At 35.5% G+C, this 22,662-nt stretch overlaps 1 protein-coding gene across 1 annotated transcript; it reads right to left on the reverse strand.

Moving 5' to 3' along the window:
• Window positions 1-1,315: 1,315 nt before the first annotated feature.
• LOC106129201 (DNA/RNA-binding protein KIN17) lies at window positions 1,316-14,069 on the reverse strand. Its single transcript, XM_013327694.2, has 7 exons — window positions 13,524-14,069; window positions 12,540-12,732; window positions 11,710-11,857; window positions 10,869-11,025; window positions 3,230-3,389; window positions 2,283-2,405; window positions 1,316-1,455 (listed from the first exon to the last, which is right to left on the reverse strand). The coding sequence occupies exons 1-7, from the start codon at window positions 13,829-13,831 to the stop codon at window positions 1,381-1,383; spliced, it is 1,164 nt and encodes a 387-aa protein (XP_013183148.1). The 5' UTR covers window positions 13,832-14,069; the 3' UTR covers window positions 1,316-1,380.
• Between the last annotated feature and the right edge of the window lie 8,593 nt (window positions 14,070-22,662).

The raw sequence follows: 22,662 nt of genomic DNA on the forward strand, positions 1-22,662 counted from the left end.
TTTTTATACAGGACAACATTGAATTTATGATATTAAAATAATTTTAGTCTATGATATCGAAGAATAAAAAAAATGTTACATATAATAAAATATCTGTGGTCTACATACTTTGTAGTATAGTTAAAAACTTAAGAAAATCACAGTCTAAAATTAAATAACGCTAAATAATTCAATTTTCCCTGTATATTAGCCAGGTATATCGGTTTATATGTATTTATAACACAAAAAACATCTTAATCAACATTGAAATAATATATTTATATACTTATTACTTAAATATTTTCTGACATTTTATAACTGTTCTGACATTTTGTTATTTAATATTAAAAAAAAAATGTTATACTTCCGAAATCCGTGCCTTGTTAAAAACTCTGGTGCTGTTATTTAGAAAACGGTGCTGATACAAATTTCATCACAAATTATTGTAGCGTAAAATGTAAAATTATTAGTGGCGGGTGACTTCAAAGTTTTAATTAAATTTAGATAACCGACAAAATATTTCAACTGAAAATAAATATACTGCATTAACCGTTCCATATAACATTATTATGGAAAATTAAAATAAAATAAGTTGGTAAAATTTTCAATTTAGAATTTTTTTATCTTTATTTCTAATGAAGTCACTTGCGTATTGAATTATGTTATATTACATACCTACATACATATTGTTTGTTTGATAGTATATATTTAAACTTGTAGAATTTAATAAAAATGTTTTATACAAAATATTTTAGAACTTTTTCACAGAACTTTTATTTAGCTTAATAAGTTATTAATAAAATATAGTTTCAATAAGATGTTTACAATTTGTTATTTTATACACGGCCTGGTGTAAAATTGGTCCGGTGTTTACAATACGAACTGGTTCTTTATAAATAAACATATACGGGGCAAATTACACAGATTGAGTTAGCCTCGAAGTGAGTTCGAGACTTGTGTTACGAGATACTAACTCAACGATACTATATTTTATAATAAATACTGGTAAAGATAAATATCCAAGACCCAGGCCAATCAGAAAAAGTTCTTTTTGGGTGACAAAAGTTTATAGCTGGGCTAAGCCTGTAAGGCATCACAGAAAACCGCATTCAAATCTGAGCAATAGTTTTGGCGTGATGCGAGTGCAAACGTCTACGTACGAAAGTCTACGTTTTGATGGAACTGAAATTCAAATACTGACGGCTTGATAGCCCATCGCTTACAAAAAGGAACCCAAGTTAAGCAATATACCTTAGTCGCCTTTTACGACATTCAATGGAGTGGTCCTATACTTTAGTGCCACACGAAGGAAAAGTAAGTGAAATAAAATTCCAGGTCATATCTTAAAAATATATAATTAATTTTATTTACAAACACTATTAACTATTATGTTAATTCACGTCACGACGCCATTTTGCTAATGTCTTCATATTGTACTCCCTTTACCAAACGGCCGGTGAGCAGGCCTTCTGAAATCTGTAACAAAAAATTTGAAAAAAAACATACATACATACATATGGTCACGTCTATATCCCTTGCGGGGTAGACAGAACCAACAGTCTTGAAAAGACTGAATGGCCACGTTCAGCTATTTGGCATAATGATAGAATTGAGATTCAAATAATGACAGGTTGCTAGTCCATCGCCTAAAAAAGAATTTCTTTTACTACTTACACTAATATCTACATTTGCCTGCCGCACATTGGGAAGTGTAAACTTAATGCATTGGGTCTTATTTGCATTTAACAGTAAGTTGTTGATTGTAAACACTGGTTTACAATCAACAACTTACTTACTTACCCGCCATTTCTAACTGTAGAAATGGCGGGTAAAGTGCTATTCACATCATCACAGATTTCACTACGGCGCTTCATCTTAAAAATTAGTGACGTATCATCTGTAAACAACACGATGCCAGTCTGTTCCTCAATCATGCAATTTTTGAAAGAGTAAGTTTTTCCTAACATGCATAATATTATCGAATATGTATTAGGAGGGCAATGTTAAAATGTGCCGTGTGGTTCCCGGCACCAATACAAAAAAAAGAATAGGACCATTCCATCTCTTTCCCATGGATGTCGTAAAAGGCGACTAAGGGATAGGCTTACAAACTTGGGATTCTTCTTTCAGGCGATGGGCTAGCAACCTATCACTATTTGATTCCAATTCCATCATTGAGCCAAACAGCTGAACGTAGCCATTCAGTTTTTTCAAGACTGTTGGCTCTGTCTACCCCGCAAGGTACATAGACGTGACCACATGTAATGTAACGTTGAAATATCTAGATTTATGCGCATACACACCTCAACATCGCAGCAGAAATTGTCAGTATCTATGTCTTTCAGTACGCCTTTTTCACCGCGATACGCGCCGTTCACGAAACGCACCGACCTACCCGCTGATGGTATCACCGTTTCCAAATGATTCTGTTAAAACACAAAAAAAAGGAGGGAATAACAATATCAGCTCACAGCTCAAACGGCGAACGAAGTAAATAAGTATAGGTGCATTTTTTTCAACAAACACATTATCTTTACTAATATAACTAAAGCTGAAGAGTTTGTTTCCAAATGATTCTGTTAAAACAAAAAAGAAAAAAGGGAATAATAACAATATCAGCTCGAACGACGAACGAAGTAAATAACTATAGGTACATTTTTTTTCAACAAAAACATTATCGATACTAATATTATAAAGCTAAAGAGTTTGTTTAAACGCGCTAATCTCAGGAACTACTGGTTCGAATTAAAAAAAATGTTTTTGCGTCGAATAGACCATTTGGCGAGATGGAGTGGTCCTATTCTTATCTTGGTGCCGGGAACCACACGGCACTCTGCAATATACTAGACAATACAGAATTTTTATTTTGACCATATAAATGTGCCGTGTGGTTCCCGGCACCAATGAAAAAAGAATAGGACCACTCCATCTCTTTCCCATGGATGTCGTAAAAGGCGACTAAGGGATAGGCTCACAAGCTTGATATTCTTCTATTAGGCGATGGGCTAGCAACCTGTCACTATTTGAATCTCAATTCTATCATTAAGCCACATAGCTGAACGTGGCCATTCAGTCTTTTCAAGACTGCTGTCTCTGTCTACCCCGCAAGGGATATAGACGTGACCATATGTATGTATGTTATTGCTATACCAGGTATTGCCGCTGCAAAATGAAACCTGACAAATACATTGAACCCATTACCCACTTAGACTATGTATGTATGTATGTACCGTGTAAAAAATAAGCTCACCTGATCCAACTTCAATCTGACACCGTCATCGACCAGTTTAACCTGAGCCGCGTATTTTTCTATGACTTTCTCAACAATACCTTTGCGCTTGTAGAAATTGTCGCCCAAAGATTTTGTCACTATTTTCACTATGATGCCATCAGTGAGCCAATAATCTTTTCTGTAAAGGAAATAAATATGAATAATTAAATTATTATCGTTCGGGCGTCCATTATGTCCAATTCGCAAAATGTCAAAAGAAGTGATTAAGTATATGAATTTATATGTATCATCAGCAGAGATCGGAATAGGTAGATTGAATTGGGGTCAATGAACTGAAACGTATATATTAATATGGACATGCCTCCGTCCGGGATAGCGGGATTTGTAAATTATTAAGATATTTTCCGGAATTTTTACAAGTGGGATGAATAATATATTAGTGGTAGCTGTTTTACCCCGACTTCGTTCACGTAAATTGTAGTCCTATGTTACCCGCGGACAATGTAGTTTACTGTAAGTGTAAGTACTGAAATGGAATCCCGGAAAAGAGGCTTATCCATGTTATGCTTTCTATGGTAATTCATGATGCAAGTACATAAAATCAATCTACCTATTCCGATCTCTGATCATCAGCAATTCGTTTTTATTTTTTCCTTAGATATAAAATAATTTAGGTACGGTTGGGCGCATTATGTCCAATTGTCCAGTTCGCACTTGGTGCTGTAGATAATTGTTATTTAGTTATTTTGGGCATCATTGAAGCCCTCAAGGATGAATAATTTCCCCCGTTTTTTTTTTCATATTCTCTCTTAATTTCTTAGCTTCTAATAGTTGCAGCATGATATTAAAAAGCCTGAAGCCTTCTTAGATAAATTTTCTATTCAACACAAAAATAATTTTTCAATTCGAACTAGTAGTTCCTGAGATTAGCTCATTCAAACAAACAAACTGTTCAGCTTTATAATATTAGTATAGATATGTATGTACATACATACATATAATCACGTCTATATCGTTTGCGGGGTAGACAGAGCCAACAGTCTTAAAAAGACTGATAGGCCACGTTCAACTATTTTGCTCTAAGATAGAATTGACATTCAAATAGTGACAGGTTGCTAGCCCATCGCCTAAAAAAGAATCCCAAGTTTGTAAGCCTATCCCTTAGTCGCTGTAGAGGTAAGACAATGTAACCCTATTTATAAGTGATTTGTATGAAATATAATTCAGTATTAACTCATCATTCGGTCTATCAATTAGTCTCCTAACACACCACCTTTACATGGCGACCCTGCCATATTTGGTGTCGGTTTGGCACGTGTAGTTTCGGATTTCGTCTCGGTGCTACAGTGCAAGGCTACTAAGTACAGAATGGGCAGTGCAAATTTTGTTCTCTATCTGTCGACGTGTGAAGTGGATATTAAAAATCGTCATAATGGGCGCATCTCAAACTAAAGAGGAAATAATTTTGGCGCAAAATGCAGCTGGTGGTGGAGCTTTAAATCAAGCCACGATAGAGCGACATATGGGCTTAACAAATATTATGCTCAGTGTAATTTTTGTTATACTATTTGTCGGAGTGTGCATGGTCATATACCATTTTTACAAAAGATGCCACAGAAAGTGGATTAGAGAGGAGATAAGGCAAACAAATAAGAGAGAGTCATTCCTGATGAGGTCATGGCGTGGACGACGTGAGGCAGATAAGGTCGAGCAGGTCTAAGACGCAAAATGCGGAAATAGTGCAATACAATACAAGTGTCGGCATAAAAAGTGAAAGTGAAGTGATAAAAATAAATAAAAAATAAATAAATAAGGACCTTTTAAGAAATGAATTCAATCATAAAAGAAGAGAAAGAACATTACTTATAATAAATATCTAACAAAATAAAGTGCAGTGTAGAGGGTAACGCGATGAGGCTCCGTGTATGGATGGACGATAAGTAAACACTAGTTAAGGGTAAGCTCTTATATTTGATTGTTATGGCTCAATTGATTCATGATATATATAAGGAATTATTATGTATACGTACTTATTTAATAAAAATAGGACCTTCTAAACGAATAGGAGAAACTATTGAAAAGAAATTAAGAGAAGCTGAACAGATAAAATTAAAATATGAGCAGGTATTAGAGGAGATAAATGAGAAGTTGAATGATTTAACAAGTGAGGATTACGAATTATTGTGTAAACATTGTACTTTATTTGAAGATTTATTTAAAGAAATAGAAAGTTTGTGTAAAATTGATAGAAAGATAGTTACAATGGAGAAATTTAACCATAAAGTTGCTTTGGGTTTATTACCTGTTATGAATGATGATGAAAATAACACAAAACACCTCATTGACACTATTGAGTATTATGCAGAAACACTAGATAGTGAATCACAGAAAAAATTAATAACTTTTGTATTGAGGAGTAGGTTGTCAGAAAGTGCAAAATTACTTTTAAATGATAAATATGACACTATTGCCGATTTAGTACTTGCGATGAGATCGTGCTTGTTAGCTAAAAAATCAGCAACAGCGATACAGAAACAATTATTATCGTTAAAACAGAATGAGATGTCGATTGTAGATTATGGAAAAGAACTTTCAGAGATGTTTGTCAATCTTACAATTTCGCAATCACAAGGAGATTCGGAAAAGTATAAAGCTTTAAAAAGTATAAACGAAAATCAAGCTATTCGACAGTTTGCTGAAGGATTGCGAAATCGTAGGATTTCCACTATTATTTTAGCACAGAAATTTACATCCTTAAAGGATGCAGTTCAAGCAGCGGTAGAGGAGGATGTCGCATCACCATCGACTTCCAACAATATTATGACAATGAGGAATTATCGTAATAATGGTAATCGTAATTTTAGAGGCCGTGGTAACTACAATAGAGGTCCGAGAGTATATCGAGGTAAGTACACCCAGTATAATCATATGCAACAGGGGTCTAGCGGTCAACGAGGAGGAAACCAAGGTGCGAGAGTGTGGCGCAATAGAGGTGGTCGTGATAATAGTTATAGAGGTTCGACTCCTCGCCGAAATTTTGGACGAAACTATCGAGGTAGGACAAACAACTATAATCATCAAGTTCATATGATTTCACGTGATGACGTAGAAGGAAAGGTTGATACGAATTCTAATATTCAGTTTTTTCGTGACTAAACATCAAATATTGGCTAGTAACAATACTTGTCATGTAACATTACATTTGTCTAACAACTGCGCATATTCTTGGTTAGTCGACACCGGCGCTTCTATATCGGCTATAAAGTATAAACATGTCAGAGAGCAAAATATTCCACTCCAAAAAGAGCACATAGAGATAGACGGCATAGGTGGTAGAGTTAGAGCAATTGGATACGTTTGTTTACAGTTATTCATACCATCTATGAAGAACAGTGTTACTCAGAAATTTTATGTATTCGATTCTTTACCTTGTAGGGCGAATGGAATAATTGGACAAGACTTTTTGAATAAATATAGAGCGACACTGGATTTTAAAAATAAATCGCTACAATTATATTCAAACGAAAATAAACAGATAGTCATGCCCTTAACAACTAATCAGTGTTCGTTTAATATTCCTTCCAGATGTGAGACTATACATTATATTGATACAGAGTTGACGGAAGAAAGTGTTGTATGTTCTTCTGAAATTTGTGATGGCATTTATATAGCTAATGCATTAGTAAAACCTGAGAACGGTAAAATCCCTATACAAATTTTAAATACCACAGAAAAGAACTTGACATTAAGTGAAATAAAACCTATAGTTCACAAAGCTAGTGATTATCAAAGTTGTGCTTTTGGAAAATGTAATAAAAATGCTGATCGGGCCCGAAGGTTATTAATGGAATTAAAGTTGGATTATCTTAATATGGAAGAGCAAAAGTCTATTGAAAATATATGTGTGAAATATGCAGACATATTTTATTTACCTTCTGATAAATTATCAACAACTAATATTTATGAACATAGCATACACCTTAAACAAAATACTGAACCGATTTTCGTGAAACCGTACAGATTACCACATTCACAAAAAGATGAAATTAAAAAACAAATAGATAAAATGCTTAGTGAAGGTATTATAGAACCCTGTCAAAGTGAGTGGTCTAGTCCAATATTATTGGTTCCTAAAAAATTAGATTCCACAGGTGAGAAAAAGTGGAGGTTGGTAGTAGATTATAGGAAAATTAATAATGTTATTAAGGAAGATAAGTTTCCCCTTCCAAATATTCATGAAATATTAGATTCGTTATCGGGTTGTGTATATTATACACATTTAGATCTTCACCAAGGATATTACAATGTAAGCTTAGAAAAAAGTAGCCGAAAATATACTGCGTTCTGTTCAGGTCAGTTTCAAATGACTAGGATGCCTATGGGTCTAAAAACTAGTCCTAGCTCATTTTCCAGGATGATGAATATAGCTATGGCAGGTCTTACGTATGAAAAATGTATGGTGTATCAAGATGATTTAATATGTATGGGACGAGATTTAGAAAGTCACAATAAAAACTTACAGGACATTTTTCAGCGACTCCGAGAAGTGAACCTTAAATTGAATCCAAATAAATGTGAATTTTTGAAAAAAGATATTTTATATTTAGGTCATGTAGTTTCGGCAGCTGGTGTTTTACCAGACCCAGAAAAAATTAAAATAGTTCAAAATTATCATGTTCCAAAAACAACAGATGAGGCAAAAAGATTTGTAGCATTTGTTAACTATTATCGGCGATTTGTTCCAAATTTTGCTGAAAAGGCTCATCCATTAAATCAATTATGCAGGAAAAATGTAACATTTGTGTGGGATGAAGCTTGTCAAAAATCATTTGAAACTCTTAAAAATGCAATAATTTCTCACCCTGTATTACAATATCCCAATTTATCTCAGGAAAATACATTTATAATTCAGACAGACGCATCGGGGTATGCTATAGGTGCAGTTTTAAATAACAACGATGGCAGGCCAGTAGCCTATGCAAGTAGGAGTCTTAACAAAGCGGAAAAGAACTATCCAACTATTGAAAAAGAGTTATTAGCAATAGTTTGGGCCGTAAAACATTTTCGCCCATACTTATACGGTCGGAAATTTATTATACAAACAGATCATAAACCGCTTGTCTATCTGTTTAATATGAAGGATCCGTCTAGTAGATTGATGAAGTTCAGAATGGCTTTGGAAGAGTATGATTTTGTGATAGAGTATATAAGAGGAGCTGATAATGCAGCTGCAGATGCATTGTCTCGCTTATGTATATCATCGGATGAATTGAAGGAGATGAATGAACAAATGGTGAATGTTATGACACGGGCACAGAAAAGACGTGAGAATGAGAAAAATAAAGATACTGGGAATAATATGGTACCTACTGACGATTGGACTGATCACCCGAGAGTCATAGAAACACATATTAAACCCAAGAGATCTATAGAGTTAAGATTTGCGAGTGTTACAGACATGCAATTTTTAAGAAGAATGAGATATAAGAGTAGTAAAACGAACACATTATTATATGTTGAAGAGAAAAAATGTATTTTTATTAATCCAGATTCTCAATCACAAATTTCGTCAGGCGAATTTGCGAGAGAACTGTGTGTTTTATGTAAAAGTAATGACATAAGTGAAGTATGTTTTATTAAGAAGAAGAATTATTGTTTATTTATTGAGAAATTAGTAAGCGCTATAAAAGACATAAAGAATTGGTCCGGACCACGTTTGTGTGTTTTAAATGATATAAAAAGGATAGAAGATAAAGATGAAAAACGAATTATTTTAAATGATTTCCACCTTTTGCCTACAAGTGGCCATGCAGGCGTTAGAAGGATGTTCACAAATATTAAAAAATATTACTATTGGCCAGGGCTTGAAAATGACGTAAAGGAATTCGTAAAACGTTGTGATAAGTGTCAGAGAATGAAGCATTCTTCACATTATATAAAAGAGCCCATGGTAGTGACGACAACTGCTAATTCAGCGTTCGAAAAAATTTTCCTTGATACTGTAGGACCTATAGATAGGGATGAAAACAATTATTCATATATAATCACGATTCAGTGTGAATTAACAAAATATGTTGAAGCGTATCCTATGGTAACAAAAAGTAGTGTTGAAATAGCTCAAAAGTTCGTAAATAATTTTATATTGAGGTATGGCATTCCCAAGGTGATAGCCACAGATAGAGGAACAGAGTTTTTATCATCAATATTCAAAGAGGTTTGTAAACTTATGAATATAGACCAGTTGCAGTCAACAGCCTATCATCATCAGACACTGGGTAGCTTGGAAAACACTCACAAGGGTTTAGGTAATTATCTACGTATCCAATGTGAAAGACATCCTGAGATTTGGAGTACATGGTTACCATTTTGGTGTTTTTCACACAACACTTCCGTTCACAGTGAGACTAAGTTTACACCGTTTGAGCTCGTATTCGGTAAGAGATGTGTTTTACCGTCAAACCTCACAAAGGATTACGTAGACCCATTGTATAATGTAGATAGCTATCCCTTAGAATTAAGATACAGGATACAAACTTCTCAGAAAGAAGCGCGGGATAATTTAATATTAAGTAAAAATAGAAGGAAGGAAAAATATGATCGAAATAGCAATTCTATTATTTATAAAGAAAACGATCTTATTTTATTAAAGAACGAAACAGGTAATAAACTCCAAAGTATTTATTCTGGCCCTTATAAGGTTGTAAAGGAAATTCCTCCAAATGTTGAAATTATAAAAAATAATAAAATAGATATAGTACATAAAAATAGAACTAAACTTTATCATGAGCCTACAGAGATGAGTAACAGTCAGAATGATTCATAAAATACTTAGTGATTGCATTGTATAAAGAATGTGTCAGGTCAGCGAAAGTTATTTTTAGCCTGTACTTGTATTGTAGAGCATAGTTTGTGTATTGGGTACGTGTAGTAAGATATAACTTTAAGTAAAAATAAAAGGAAATATTACCCATTTATACTTTTATTAGTATTATAATTAAAAGAACATAAGTAACATTTTTATTTTATTTTCTTTGTTATAGAAAATCAACCATATGATTTAACAAGTACTTAGAAATATTTGCAATTGCATTGTATACTGTAATGTCGTATAAGCTTAATCTATTTTTAGCCTGCACTTGTAACATTAGTGTTGTTTTTTTTAAAAAAAAAAAAAAAAAAAAGAGTTCCATTAATAAAATAAATAAGTAACTATAACAAAATATTATGTAAAAAAAAAAAAAAAAAAAAAAAAAAAAAAAAAAAAAAAAAAATATGTCAATAATTAATATTAACTAATTTTAATTCTTGTACCAAACCGTGCACGGTACCTACAAATAAGTAGTTTTAATACAGTGGATTGTAAACTTCTATTAATTCATATTTCGATAAAATTAAAATAAAACTGTATTTTATTTTAATTTCTCCTGCGAGGGAGATGTAGAGGTAAGACAATGTAACCCTATTTATAAGTGATTTGTATGAAATATAATTCAGTATTAACTCATCATTCGGTCTATCAATTAGTCTCCTAACACACCACCTTTACATCGCCTTTTACGACATCCATGGTAGAGAGATGGAGTGGTCCTATTCTTTTTTCAAATAGTGCGGGGAGCCACACGGATATGTATATAATCGCCGTTAGACTCTAACATACCTGTTGGCCTTCTCTTTAGCCTTCTCCTCCATCATCATGATCTCATCCAAAGCTGATTTCTTGTTCTTCTCAACGGTTACATCTGATTTTGTCTTTTTGCTGTCATCTTTTGATTTCAATTTAAATGCTGATGTTGGTAACGACTCAGGTTTTTTGCCTGGAAGAGAGGTTGCCATTCAATATTAATAACTTGTAATTAACTTAATTATATATGTATATACATACATACATAAAATCACGCCTCTTTTCCGGAGGGGTAGGCAGAGACTACCTCTTTCCACTTGCCACGATCTCTGCATACTTCCTTCGCTTTACCAGGACGTCCTATATGTATATATATATATATAACCTAAGTATATATACTAGAAGCCGCCCGCGACTTCGTCCGCATGGAAACCCTATCAATCCCGCGGGAACTCCGGGATAAAAAGGAGCCTATATGTTATTCTGGGTCTTCAGCTACCTACATACAAAATTTTATCGTAATCGGTTCAGTAGTTTTTGCGTTAAATAGTAACAAACATCCATACTGACAACCTGACATACTTACAAACTTTCGCATTTATAATATTAGTAGGGCATTATTTTTACTTCGGATTCTTCTTTTAGGCGATGGGCTAGCAACCTGTCACTATTTGAATCTCAATTCTATCATTAAGCCAATTGGCTGAATGAGGCCTATCAGTCTTTCAAGACTGCTGCCTCTGTCTACCCCGCAAGGGATATAGACGTGATTGGAAAGAGTGACAGGGTCATGTTCAGGCTTAATGATAGAATTGAGATTCAAATAGTGACAGGTCGCTATTCTATTCTATTTTAATTTATGTATGTAATACTGTACCTTCACATTTCCTCTTCAAGTTCAAACTGAGAGTGACTCTATCTTGGCTACTTTCCCTCTTGAATTCGGAGTAAGTTGGTTCGCTTGCAGTAGTACCCTCCTTTTTACCACGCGCGACTTGCTTCCCGATAAATTCTAGCATTCGTTCCTGCAAAAACGAGTGAAACATTAACATATTATTGGTCATAGGCTTATAAACCTGTCACTATTTGCCAAATAGCTGAACGTGGCCCATCAGTCTTTTCAAGACTGTTGGCTCTGTCTACCTCGCAAGAGATATAGACTTGATTATATGTATGTATGTATATTTACTACAAAGTTTTGGCTACAAGTTTTATGACCAGCTGCCTGACCTGACCTGACCTGAGGTCAACCCTCTTTAGGTATGCTTTTGTGGTTTAAAACCCCCTCTCAAGTATAAAGCAAAGTCGCTTCCCTTTCCTGTTCCTATGTCTTGTATGTATGTTTAGATCATTAAAACTATACGACGATTTTGATTATCTTTTTTCTACCTTCTTCTTTTTCATCAAACGAGGTTTAAAAATTGTACCTGATCATACACACATACATATGGTCACGTCTATATCCCTTGCGGGGTAGACAGAGCCGACAGTCTTGAAAAGACTGAATGGCCACATTCAGCTATTTGGCTTAATGATAGAACTGAGATTCAAACAGTGACAGGTTGCTAGCCCATCGCCTAAAAAAAGAATCCCAAGTTTGTAAGCCTTTCCCTTAGTCGCCTTTAACGACATCCACGGGAAAGAGACGGAGTGGTCCTATTCTTTTTTGTATTGGTGCCGGGAACCGCACCGCACGATCTACTATACCTGATCATCTTTGTCCATCTTCTCCTTCTTGGCTTTCGCCTCCATCGCAGCCACAGCAGCCGGGTCCCTGTCAATGTACGCCACGAACCAGCCCTTCTCCGTCTCGTCCACAACGCACTTGCCCTCCCGTCCGAGCCATTTCACGAACTCTGTGAGCGTCTCCCATTGTGTAGCGTTCATGTGGAGGTGATCTCTGAAACATACGTACATATAGTCATGTTTAAATCGCTTGCAGGGCTAGCGGAGCCAACAGTTGTGAAAGAACTGAGAGGCCAGCTGTGTGGATACATACATACATACATAAAATCACGCCTCTTTTCCGGAGGGGTAGGCAGAGACTACCTCTTTCCACTTGTCAAATCAAATGTCTTTATTGTGGTAACACAGGTAAAAAAAAGCTCATAATAAAGGTACTGTGAATCGCTGTGACCTGTCATAAATTGACATACAATAATTTCAGAGTCAAGTTATCCTAACTAATTTTACAATTCAGCTATACATTCGAATTCAAGTCAATTATATAAAATAAAACTAATTAATATAAAATTGCATTGAAAATTAATTACAAAATAACATCATGTCAATCTATTCTTGCCACAATCTCTGCATACTTCCTTTGCTTCATCCACATTCATAACTCTCTTCATGCACGCTCGGCTTTTCATTTTCTGTGTGGATTTATAATGGAATTGAGATTTGAATAGGTTTCCAGCCCTTGGCCTACAAAAGGAAAAGTTTATCTATTCTAATATTATAATTCCCCGTTTTTTTCACATATTCCATTATTTCTTTGTTCCTTATAGTTGCAGTGTGATGTTATACCGCCTAAAGCATCCTCATAAATGGTCTATTCAAAACCAAAATAATTTTTCAATTCAAACTAGTAGTTCCTGAGATTAGCGCGTTCAAACAAACAAACTCTTCAGCTTTATTAGTATAAATAAAATATTAATTTTGAACTACTAAACACAAAACAAGGCTCACCTGTTAGAAATGTAGTCTTGATACACTTTGTTTGCATTGACTCTTTTTGTGCCAAATTGCCGCTTCAATAATTCCAAGTAACCGTCCGAGAACTCCTTGGAGAACTCATCTATGTACTTGTTAGCATTGTCAGCGAACAGCAAAAGCTGCCTTTGGTGTGATTCGGACATCGTATGGCATTTAAAACCGTTCTCATCACGACACTGTTTCTGACACATTTGACAATACCAGCGCAGTTTCTGCAGTCCCTTGGCTTTTATCTTGTTAGCGATGTACTTCGGAGTACCCTTTTCGGCTTTACCACCCATTTTTAAGCGGATTTTGGGGTAGCTAGTGTTGGTTAAAAACTAATTTTTATGTTTACAATGTTTGGGTTTGTTGGAATGATAATATGTGATTGGAATTTTAATAGGTTGAGCAGTGTGTTACTCTAGGCTCATGTGACTTATTATATTATAGGAATATTCAACGAGATATCGTTTAGGTAATAAAAATATGAATGATTAAATGGAATAAAACATACACAACACAACAATGACAGTATTTGACCTTCATGACAGGACAGTTAAAAACTGTCAATGTTGTTTTTTTTTTGGGAAATAAGCACATGCAGTATCTTTTGCAGCCTTATGGCGCGCCTACAATATGATATTTATTTAATTTGACATTATAATATGATATATACAGGGCCACTCCATCTCATTTTATGGATGTCATAAAGGGCGACTAAGGGATAGGCTTATAAATTTGAGATTCTTCTTTTAGGCAATAGGCTAGCAACCTGTCACTATTTGAATCTCAATTCTATCGTAAAGCCAAATAGCTGAACGTGGCCTATCAGTATTTTCAAGACTCTTGGCTCTGTCGTGATTATATATATGTATGTATGATATAAATTTAAACGTTAGTTATTGTTCCACTAACATACAAACACTCGCATCTTTATCATTTATGGAGAAGACTGAGTCAACAGCCACCTGTAAAGGCTATGTCAAGTTGGATGACTTTTCAATCTACACGGGAACAAAGAGGTGAAATTCGATTCATACAGGCACAGCCGATGTTCCGATTCAATAGAATAGAATAGAATAGAATAGAATAGATTTATTTTCAAAATTGGATACAAGGTATCACTTATTGACGTCACATAACTTAAATCTAATTATAATTACTACCGCTTCCAAAGCGCATGTGTAGAAGAAGCGGCGGAACAAACTACACTGCAGCATTTTCACAGGACGTCAATTTACAAATAAAGATCTCTTAAATCTAAATCGTGGACGAATGCACATTGTCTACATTAAAAAACATGTATGAATGTAGAACTGATTATGTCAATACGAATATTTCGTCAAATAAAATAAATATAAAATAAAATATGTACATACTGTACAAATTATGTCAAGATCATGTCAAAAATACACAAGCATTTAAGAGGCCATTATGTCCAGCTCGGGCCACACATGTTTATCATTAATATAATCATCCGTGCTGTAATAGGCTTTCCTACAAAGCTCAACTTTAATATACTGTTTGAATTTTCTATCATTCATTTCAAGAACACTTTTTGGTAATTTATTATAAAATCTTATACAATTAATCAGAAATGATTTCCCTACCTTAGCCAGCCGATGTGCTGGGATCGACAACTTGTAATTGTTCCGCAGTGATCTACTAGTACATTCACCTACTTTTTTGAAAGAGTCTAAGTTTTTCCTAACATGCATGATGTTATCGAATATGTATTGGGAGGGCAAAGTTAAAATATTTAGGTTTTTGAAAAAATCTCTAAGGGAATCTCTTTGTTTAAGACCGTAGATATATCGAATTGCCCTTTTTTGTAAAATGAAAATAGTTTGTATGTCTGCTGCTGATCCCCAAAGCAGTAGACCATATGACATTAAACTATGAAAATAACTAAAATATACTAGCTTAGCAGTTGCCACATCCGTCAAATGCCTAATACGACGAATAGCGTACGCTGCAGAACTAAGCCTTTTAGAAAGTTTTAAAATGTGAGCATGCCATTTCAAATTTGAATCTAATGTTATTCCTAAGAAAGTAGTACTATCAACAAAATCTAATCTTTTACTACTTATACTAATATCCACATTTGCCTGCCGCACATTGGGAAGTGTAAACTTAATGCATTGGGTCTTATTTGCATTTAACAGTAAGTTGTTGATTGTAAACCAGTTAGAGATGGCGGCTAAAGTGCTATTCACATCATCACAGATTTCGCTACGGCGGTTCATTTTAAAAATTAGTGACGTATCATCTGCAAATAACACGATGCCAGTCTGTTTCTCAATCATGCAAGGCAGGTCGTTGATATATATCAGAAAGAGAAAAGGTCCCAAAATGGAACCTTGCGGTACCCCAATTTTTACCGTCGCTCCTTTCGATTTTGTATTATTTAAATCTACCGTCTGTAATCTATCACTAAGATATGATTTAATTAGTTCAACGGCAGCAGTATCGAACCCGTAATGAGCGAGCTTGAGCAGAAGAGTTCTATGATCTACGCAATCAAATGCTTTGGTCAGATCGCAAAACACTCCGATGGCATCCTGTGAGTCTTCCCATGCATTGAGAATATGAGTGACAAGAGCCACACCTGCATCTGTTGTACATTTCCCCTCAGTAAAGCCGTATTGCTGACTATGAAATAATTTATTAGACTTAAAGTAACGCTGCATTTGATTAAGCATGATTCTCTCGAACACCTTGCTCAAAATTGGTAAAATTGAGATTGGTCTATAATTACCAGGATCTGATTTTTCACCTTTCTTGAATAATGGAATTAGTTTACTATACTTCATTAAATTTGGAAATATCCCTTGGTCAACACAATTATTGAATATATAAGCTAATTACGATAGCAGTTCCCGCAGGACTCAAAAAAAACCGAAATTAATTTATAACTAATTTATTTAAAGTAAAAGAATTACAATATAAATCTTATGAACTAACGTAGTGACGATCCGAAGTTAGGAATTCAAGTCGCCGGGCTGACGCAATGCACAGCCGATGTTCCAACGTGACTTCACGTGTTGCATAGTCAGCGGTTTACTTTAGGTGCATAGAAATATCACGTTGTTCTAGAATGTTCGATGTCTAGTCAGCATATTCCATTAGGGTTGCGTATATGACACCTCCCCCCGAAGTTCAGCAACTATTTCGTGAGGTTTAGCTGAAATGTTGCTGGCATCTGCTTCCTCTTACGAATGATTTCAGGGCTCTCGTAGCAGTGAGCATTACTTTCTGGTTTTATGGAAATTTTCTTAGGTTCTTCTGATGTTGCTCGAAGTTTACGGCGCAGTAAAATGAAGATGAGTATAGCGGCACCAATGATCACTAATCCATATAAAGGTAAAGTAGTGTAGTATACTACGGTATGCATCTCATTAAGATGTACAGGTTTCTGGGATGATATCTTATCTTGTATTTCATGAAGTCTTTTCAGATTGATGCGGGTGAACTCAACTGGATGCTTCATGGAAGATTTTATCTCTTTAGATGTAAGTATATCGAGAATCTTGAGTGGTTGTCCTTTTACTTGGTCTTCGACATTAGCGATTGTGAATTCATTTGTCCGCAGGATACAGTTGCTTGGTATAGTTGCTAGGTAGCTGCCGGTAAGGATGCTGTATTCATCTCGGCCGCATGTCTTCTGAACTTTAGTTGGTACAGGGAAAATTATGGTGTAATGCCGATCATCTAATTTTTCTATAACTTGTTTAAGTAGAGAGACTGCAACTAGTTCGCAGGTGTCGTCCAACACTTGTTTTGTAATGAGTTTCGGGATACAATCCGGGTTTGATCTTATCTGTTGGTTGAGTTTTTCTTCACAGAGAAAGTGACTATTCAGCTTCGGGCATTCAGCCTCTATGTACACATGAAAATTACTGCTTGTTGCTATAAAAGGATAAGGAGGGACTAAAATCATGTTATGCTTATTGGGTACTATAGGTAATTTATATAGGTCGTACGTATCAGGAGAAACTATGGGGAATTTAAATACTATAACTATTCTATTCTTACTGAAATATGAACCAGGCTTTATTATACTATAATATTCTCTATGGTCTATATCTAAAAGCTGTTTCTCATCATAAAGACTGCTTAACCTAATTAACATTTTCTTAAGAACTTCTATATTTAACATCGAATGATGTGTACTCGAGATGCGAGTGTAAGCTAAAATATTTTCTATCCTATCTAACTCTTCTAATAGATCATCTATATTACTATTTAGTATGCTTAATAGCTGAGCGAATTTAGCATACTTGATTAAACTATGATCTCTATAACTATCTTGGTCTAAAATAAGATGCAAAGTTTCATTTATCTTTTCTTGATTTTCTACAATTTCGGATATAATGTTAGTATGATGGGATATCCAATCTTGGCTAAGACTTATATGTTTATTAAATTCAGTGGTTATTTTGTCTTGATTTTCTTTAAGATGATTTATTGCCTCATTATATAAAATCGCATCATTATAGTCAAGGTTACCAGTTATTTGTTTTATGACGGAACCTAAACCGTTTATTAACCCACGTTTTGTTCTAGAGGGTTCTAGTGATTTAATTCGGTATGAAGCTTTATCTAATTTACTACTAAGGTGATTAATCTGGATTTCAAAGAGCATATAAGTATCGTTTCTTAGTCGTTTCTCTATGTCTTGTCGTTGGTCTCTAATCATCTCAAGTCGATTCTCAATGTCATGTAATTCGATATATTGTAAAAATGTATGTTGGTGAGTGGTTAATCTCATTAGTCCAAGTTTAAAGGGTAATAGTCCAGGTCCTTCATCCAGACTCTCCAGCTTGATTTCCTGGGCCTTTGTCAACGTGAATAGTGTTGTCAGCAGTATTCTGTAACAATGCAGTTTTAGGGGTGCGTTTTAGACGGGACTTGGCTACAGGGAGACGTTTCTTAGATGTATATATATGAATAGGGAGGTCAGCTAGTACAGTGTCTTGTGTAAAGCGGGGAGCTAGTTTTTGCCTACTGGCTCCGGGGTTACTTACGAATACTTGTTGCTGGGGTTGGTACTCTACTTCCTTTTCGCGCGTCTTATTCCGATTTTCTATAATAGCGGTACGGTTAGCAACACATGATTCGTGAACTAATTCATAGATCTTTTTCATTTGTTCCTTGTGTGTAATTATGTACTGTTGTAACAAGTGTTCAGTTATATTGAAGTCGAGAGGGTCTCGTGGGTCTATGTGTCCGTTTATGAGGTCATATGGTCTGCACTTTGTGAAGCTATGCACTGAGCTATTATATGCAATGATAGCATATGGCATCAGATTAACAATAGGTTCGTGTTTTTGTTGCAACTTCAAGATTCGTAGATGTTCTAATATGGTACCATGAAATCGTTCTATATTACCGTTATCGTTAGGTGAGTGTGGTAGGGTTTTATGATGATGTATTCGGTGTAATTTTACAAATTCTGAGAACATTTGATTCGTAAATTCGGTACCATGGTCAGTTATAATAGTTAAGGGCAAACCGTGGTGTGTACTGTATGTAAGTAGAGCTTGTATCACGCTAAGAGCAGTACCGTCACGTAGGTGATTAGCTTGGCCATACTTAGAAAATACATCTACAAAGGTCACATATTTTTCGCCTTGCACGGTGAAAAGATCCATATGAACAGTCTCAAAAGGTTTTGAAGCGGGTGGAACAATATTAAATTCTTGTCTAATGGGGTGACGGTCGTATTTGGCTTGACCGCAAATAGTGCAATCGTTAATAAATTTAGTTATTTGCTCTTTCATCTTGGGCCAATAGTACTTATGGGACAGAGACAGGTAGCATTCGGTTATACCACGGTGGTTTGTTTTACCTTCATGATAATGCTTAATTATTTCCTGTTGTCTGAGATATTCTTTTACATTCTCCACCTCGGTCTTTGCTAACACTAAATTCATAGCGGAACACTTAAATTTATCTTGTAAAATCGGAATTATAGTATACATGGCTAGAGGTGGTGTTATAATGAGAGCTGTTTTGACCTTGGGATTCACATACTCCTTGATTGCGTTAATAAGATCGGTTTCTAGGTTTGATTCGCAAAGCTGTACGGAAATGCGTGTGTGAGTTTCGAAAGGTTTAGAAACAGTGGGGCGTTTTTTAACGTCATTAACTATCGTGAGGCACAATTGTTTATGGAATCTGTTAAGAGGGTCATCTGTTATGGGTATCTCAAGTATGGGGTTTTCATTGTCAGTATGCGCTGTCATTGTAGTAGATCTAGTAATAGATGGTAGTCTATCAGTTGGGTTCGGTATGAGGGATTCTGTGTCTAGGTCTGGCTGTTCTGTGTCGTTATTCTTTGGAGAGGTTTCAGAGTTATGCAATTCAACACGAGATAGCGCATCGGCATTTGTATTATGGTTTCCTTTTTTATATACCACAGTATAATTATACTCGCTTAGTTTGAGGCGCCATCTTGTCAAACGTGAATTAGGCTCCTTAATATTCATAATCCACTGTAGTGGTTTATGATCAGTCACAATTTTGAATTTTCTCCCAAAGAGATACGGTCTAAAGTATTTTGTAGCCCAAACTATGGCCAAAAGCTCCTTTTCTATGGTGCTATAATTCATTTCGCTTTCGTTTAATGTGCGAGATGCATATGAGATAGGCTTATCAGAGCCGATAGGGCCCTGGGAGAGTACGGCACCAATTGCTACATTGGATGCATCTGTAGTTAATACAAACTCTTTCGTAAAGTCAGGGTATTGTAGTATGGGGTCATTAGTCAGTAATCTTTTACACTTTTCAAAACATTCCAAATAGATTGAGTCAAGGGTAATTTTACTATTCTTTTTTAAACAAACGGTGAGGGGTTTAGTAAGTCTGGCAAAGTCGGGTATAAATTTACGATAGTATCCTATTAGGCCTAAAAATTGTTTTATTTGTTTAGGTGTTTTTGGTAAAGGGTAGTTTTTAATAGCGTGAATTTTGTCGGGGTTAGGTTTAATACCATCCTTGCTTATTATATGACCTAGATATGACGTCTCTAACTTCAAAAATTCGGACTTGTCCATTTGTATTTTAAAGTTAGATTCGCGTAATCTTTGAAACACCTTCTCGAGATTCACCATGTGCTCCTGCAGGCTGGTGCTAAATACAACTATGTCATCCAGATATACCAGGCAGATGTTGTTTTGAAGCCCCCGAAGGACATTGTCCATCACTCGCTGAAAGGTTGATGGAGAATTCTTAAGACCCATAGGCATTCTCAAAAATTCGAAATGCCCGTGCTCTACGTTAAATGCTGTCTTTGAAATATCATCTGAATGCATTTCGACCTGATAGAATCCAGAAGCCAGGTCTAATGTGGTGAAATACTGACATTTGCCTAATTTATCTAAGACATCTGAAATATTTGGTATGGGATACTTGTCGTCTATTGTTTTTTCATTTAGTTTACGGAAGTCGACAACGATACGCCATTTCCTTTTTCCTGACGCATCTGCCTTTTTTGGAACTACCCAAATAGGTGAGCTCCATGCGGAACTAGAAGGACGAATGATGCCTTGGTCTAACATTTTTGTAATCTGGTCTCTAACTTCTTGCCTGTGTATGAATGGGTAGCGATAAGTCTTGGTATATACAGGTACTTCGTCAGTAGTTTTAATACAGTGTTTTACTTGGTTAGTGAAAGTTAGGGCTTCACCTTCAATATAAAATACGTCAGAGTAACGTGAACAAAGTTGAGTTAAGTTAGCCTTCTCTTCCGGGTTAAGGTGATCTGTTCGTAACCGTGATAGAACATCTTTCGTACGGTTGGAGACGAGCTGATCTTGATTACAATCTATATTAAATATCTCTGCTTGAGCAGGCCTGTCTAAAGAAAATATAACATCGTTGTTAGTTTGATTTTCTACTTCGATAATACCACGGCTATTTGATACTCTAGTGACGCACTCATGAATTAAACAATTACATAAAACTTGTTCAGGGACTATGACGTCACCATCCTGAGCGTTAATTGGTATGCGGACTAATTTAGATGAATTAGCCGGAATCATGTCCTCGTAAAGGTTAAGATTACGTGCATTATACATCCTGATAGGATTTATCGCGAACTGTGTAGCTAAGGTCAAGTTTTTAAGGTCAATTTTAGCTTCCCAGGCAGTTAATAAATCTAATCCTATTAGACCATCGAAGTGATCATGAAAGCGATAAACAAATAGTTTTATATTATAGGGGTAGTTAAATTCTTTAAAACATGGTACGGTTATAGAGTGTTCATTCCTACTGGTTGCGTGTACATTCGTTACCTCAAAAGGGTCGTAATTTAGAGGTATGTGACTATAGTAATTTTGTACAGCTTCAGGGCTAATAAATGATTGGTTAGCACCTGTGTCAATTAAAAGGTTAAGGGGTGGATCCTCAATACGAATGTACGGCAATTGCCTTTGCGTCTGTAGGTTTACTTCTATCCTGATTTTTTTGATATCATACCCTTCTGAAAATCCTCATCGTTACTAGTAGAGGGTTGGGGTTGTTCAAGAGAGGGATCGTCGAGATTATTAGTCATGTTCTCACTAGTGTAGGCTGTGTCGTAGTCATAGTAGTCATTATTCATATTAGTGTAGTCGTAATAGTCGATATATTGGTAATAGTCTGTATAATAGTCATCACAGTAGTCTGTATAAGTTACGCAATCATTTACATTAAATAATTAGAGGGTGGTGGATTTCCAAACTTACGCCAATCGTGTCCGGAAGGGGGTAGCGTATTGGATACATATGGAGTGACGCCGCTCATAGGGCGTGGTCCCTGGTGGGATTGATTCTGATTGCCACGATGGGGTTGATTTTGATTGTTAGCGAAATTTGGATTTCTAGTTGGTAGTTTAAATACATTACTATGAGGATTGTAGTTGGGCGGTAGTGCCCGGAACATCTGTTGAGTGCGACTGGGGAATTTGAATTGGGGCTGAGGTAAGCCCGGAGGGGTAGGTCTGTTAAACTGGGATACGTTTGGCATGGCCTGTTGCCTATTAATTGGCATCATGGAATTGTTAAAGGTGAATGGCTTTGGAACTGGGGGTATCAGAGCTGGGGGTATAAAATGTGGAGTAGCTTTAAAACTAGAGGGACCCTGTAAA

The sequence above is a fragment of the Amyelois transitella genome, chromosome 31 (assembly GCF_032362555.1).
Source record: "Amyelois transitella isolate CPQ chromosome 31, ilAmyTran1.1, whole genome shotgun sequence".
NCBI lineage: Eukaryota > Metazoa > Arthropoda > Insecta > Lepidoptera > Pyralidae > Amyelois > Amyelois transitella.

Bases quoted from the DNA above. Each gene is read 5' to 3' on its own strand.
- LOC106129201 (XM_013327694.2), bottom strand. From the start codon at position 13,831: ATGGGTGGTAAAGCCGAAAAGGGTACTCCGAAGTACATCGCTAACAAG. The intron at 12,733-13,523 runs GTGAGCCTTGTT...CGTATGTTTCAG, and splicing joins CAAGACTACATTTCTAACAG to AGATCACCTCCACATGAACG. The intron at 11,858-12,539 runs GTATAGTAGATC...TCGTTTTTGCAG, and splicing joins AGATGGACAAAGATGATCAG to GAACGAATGCTAGAATTTAT.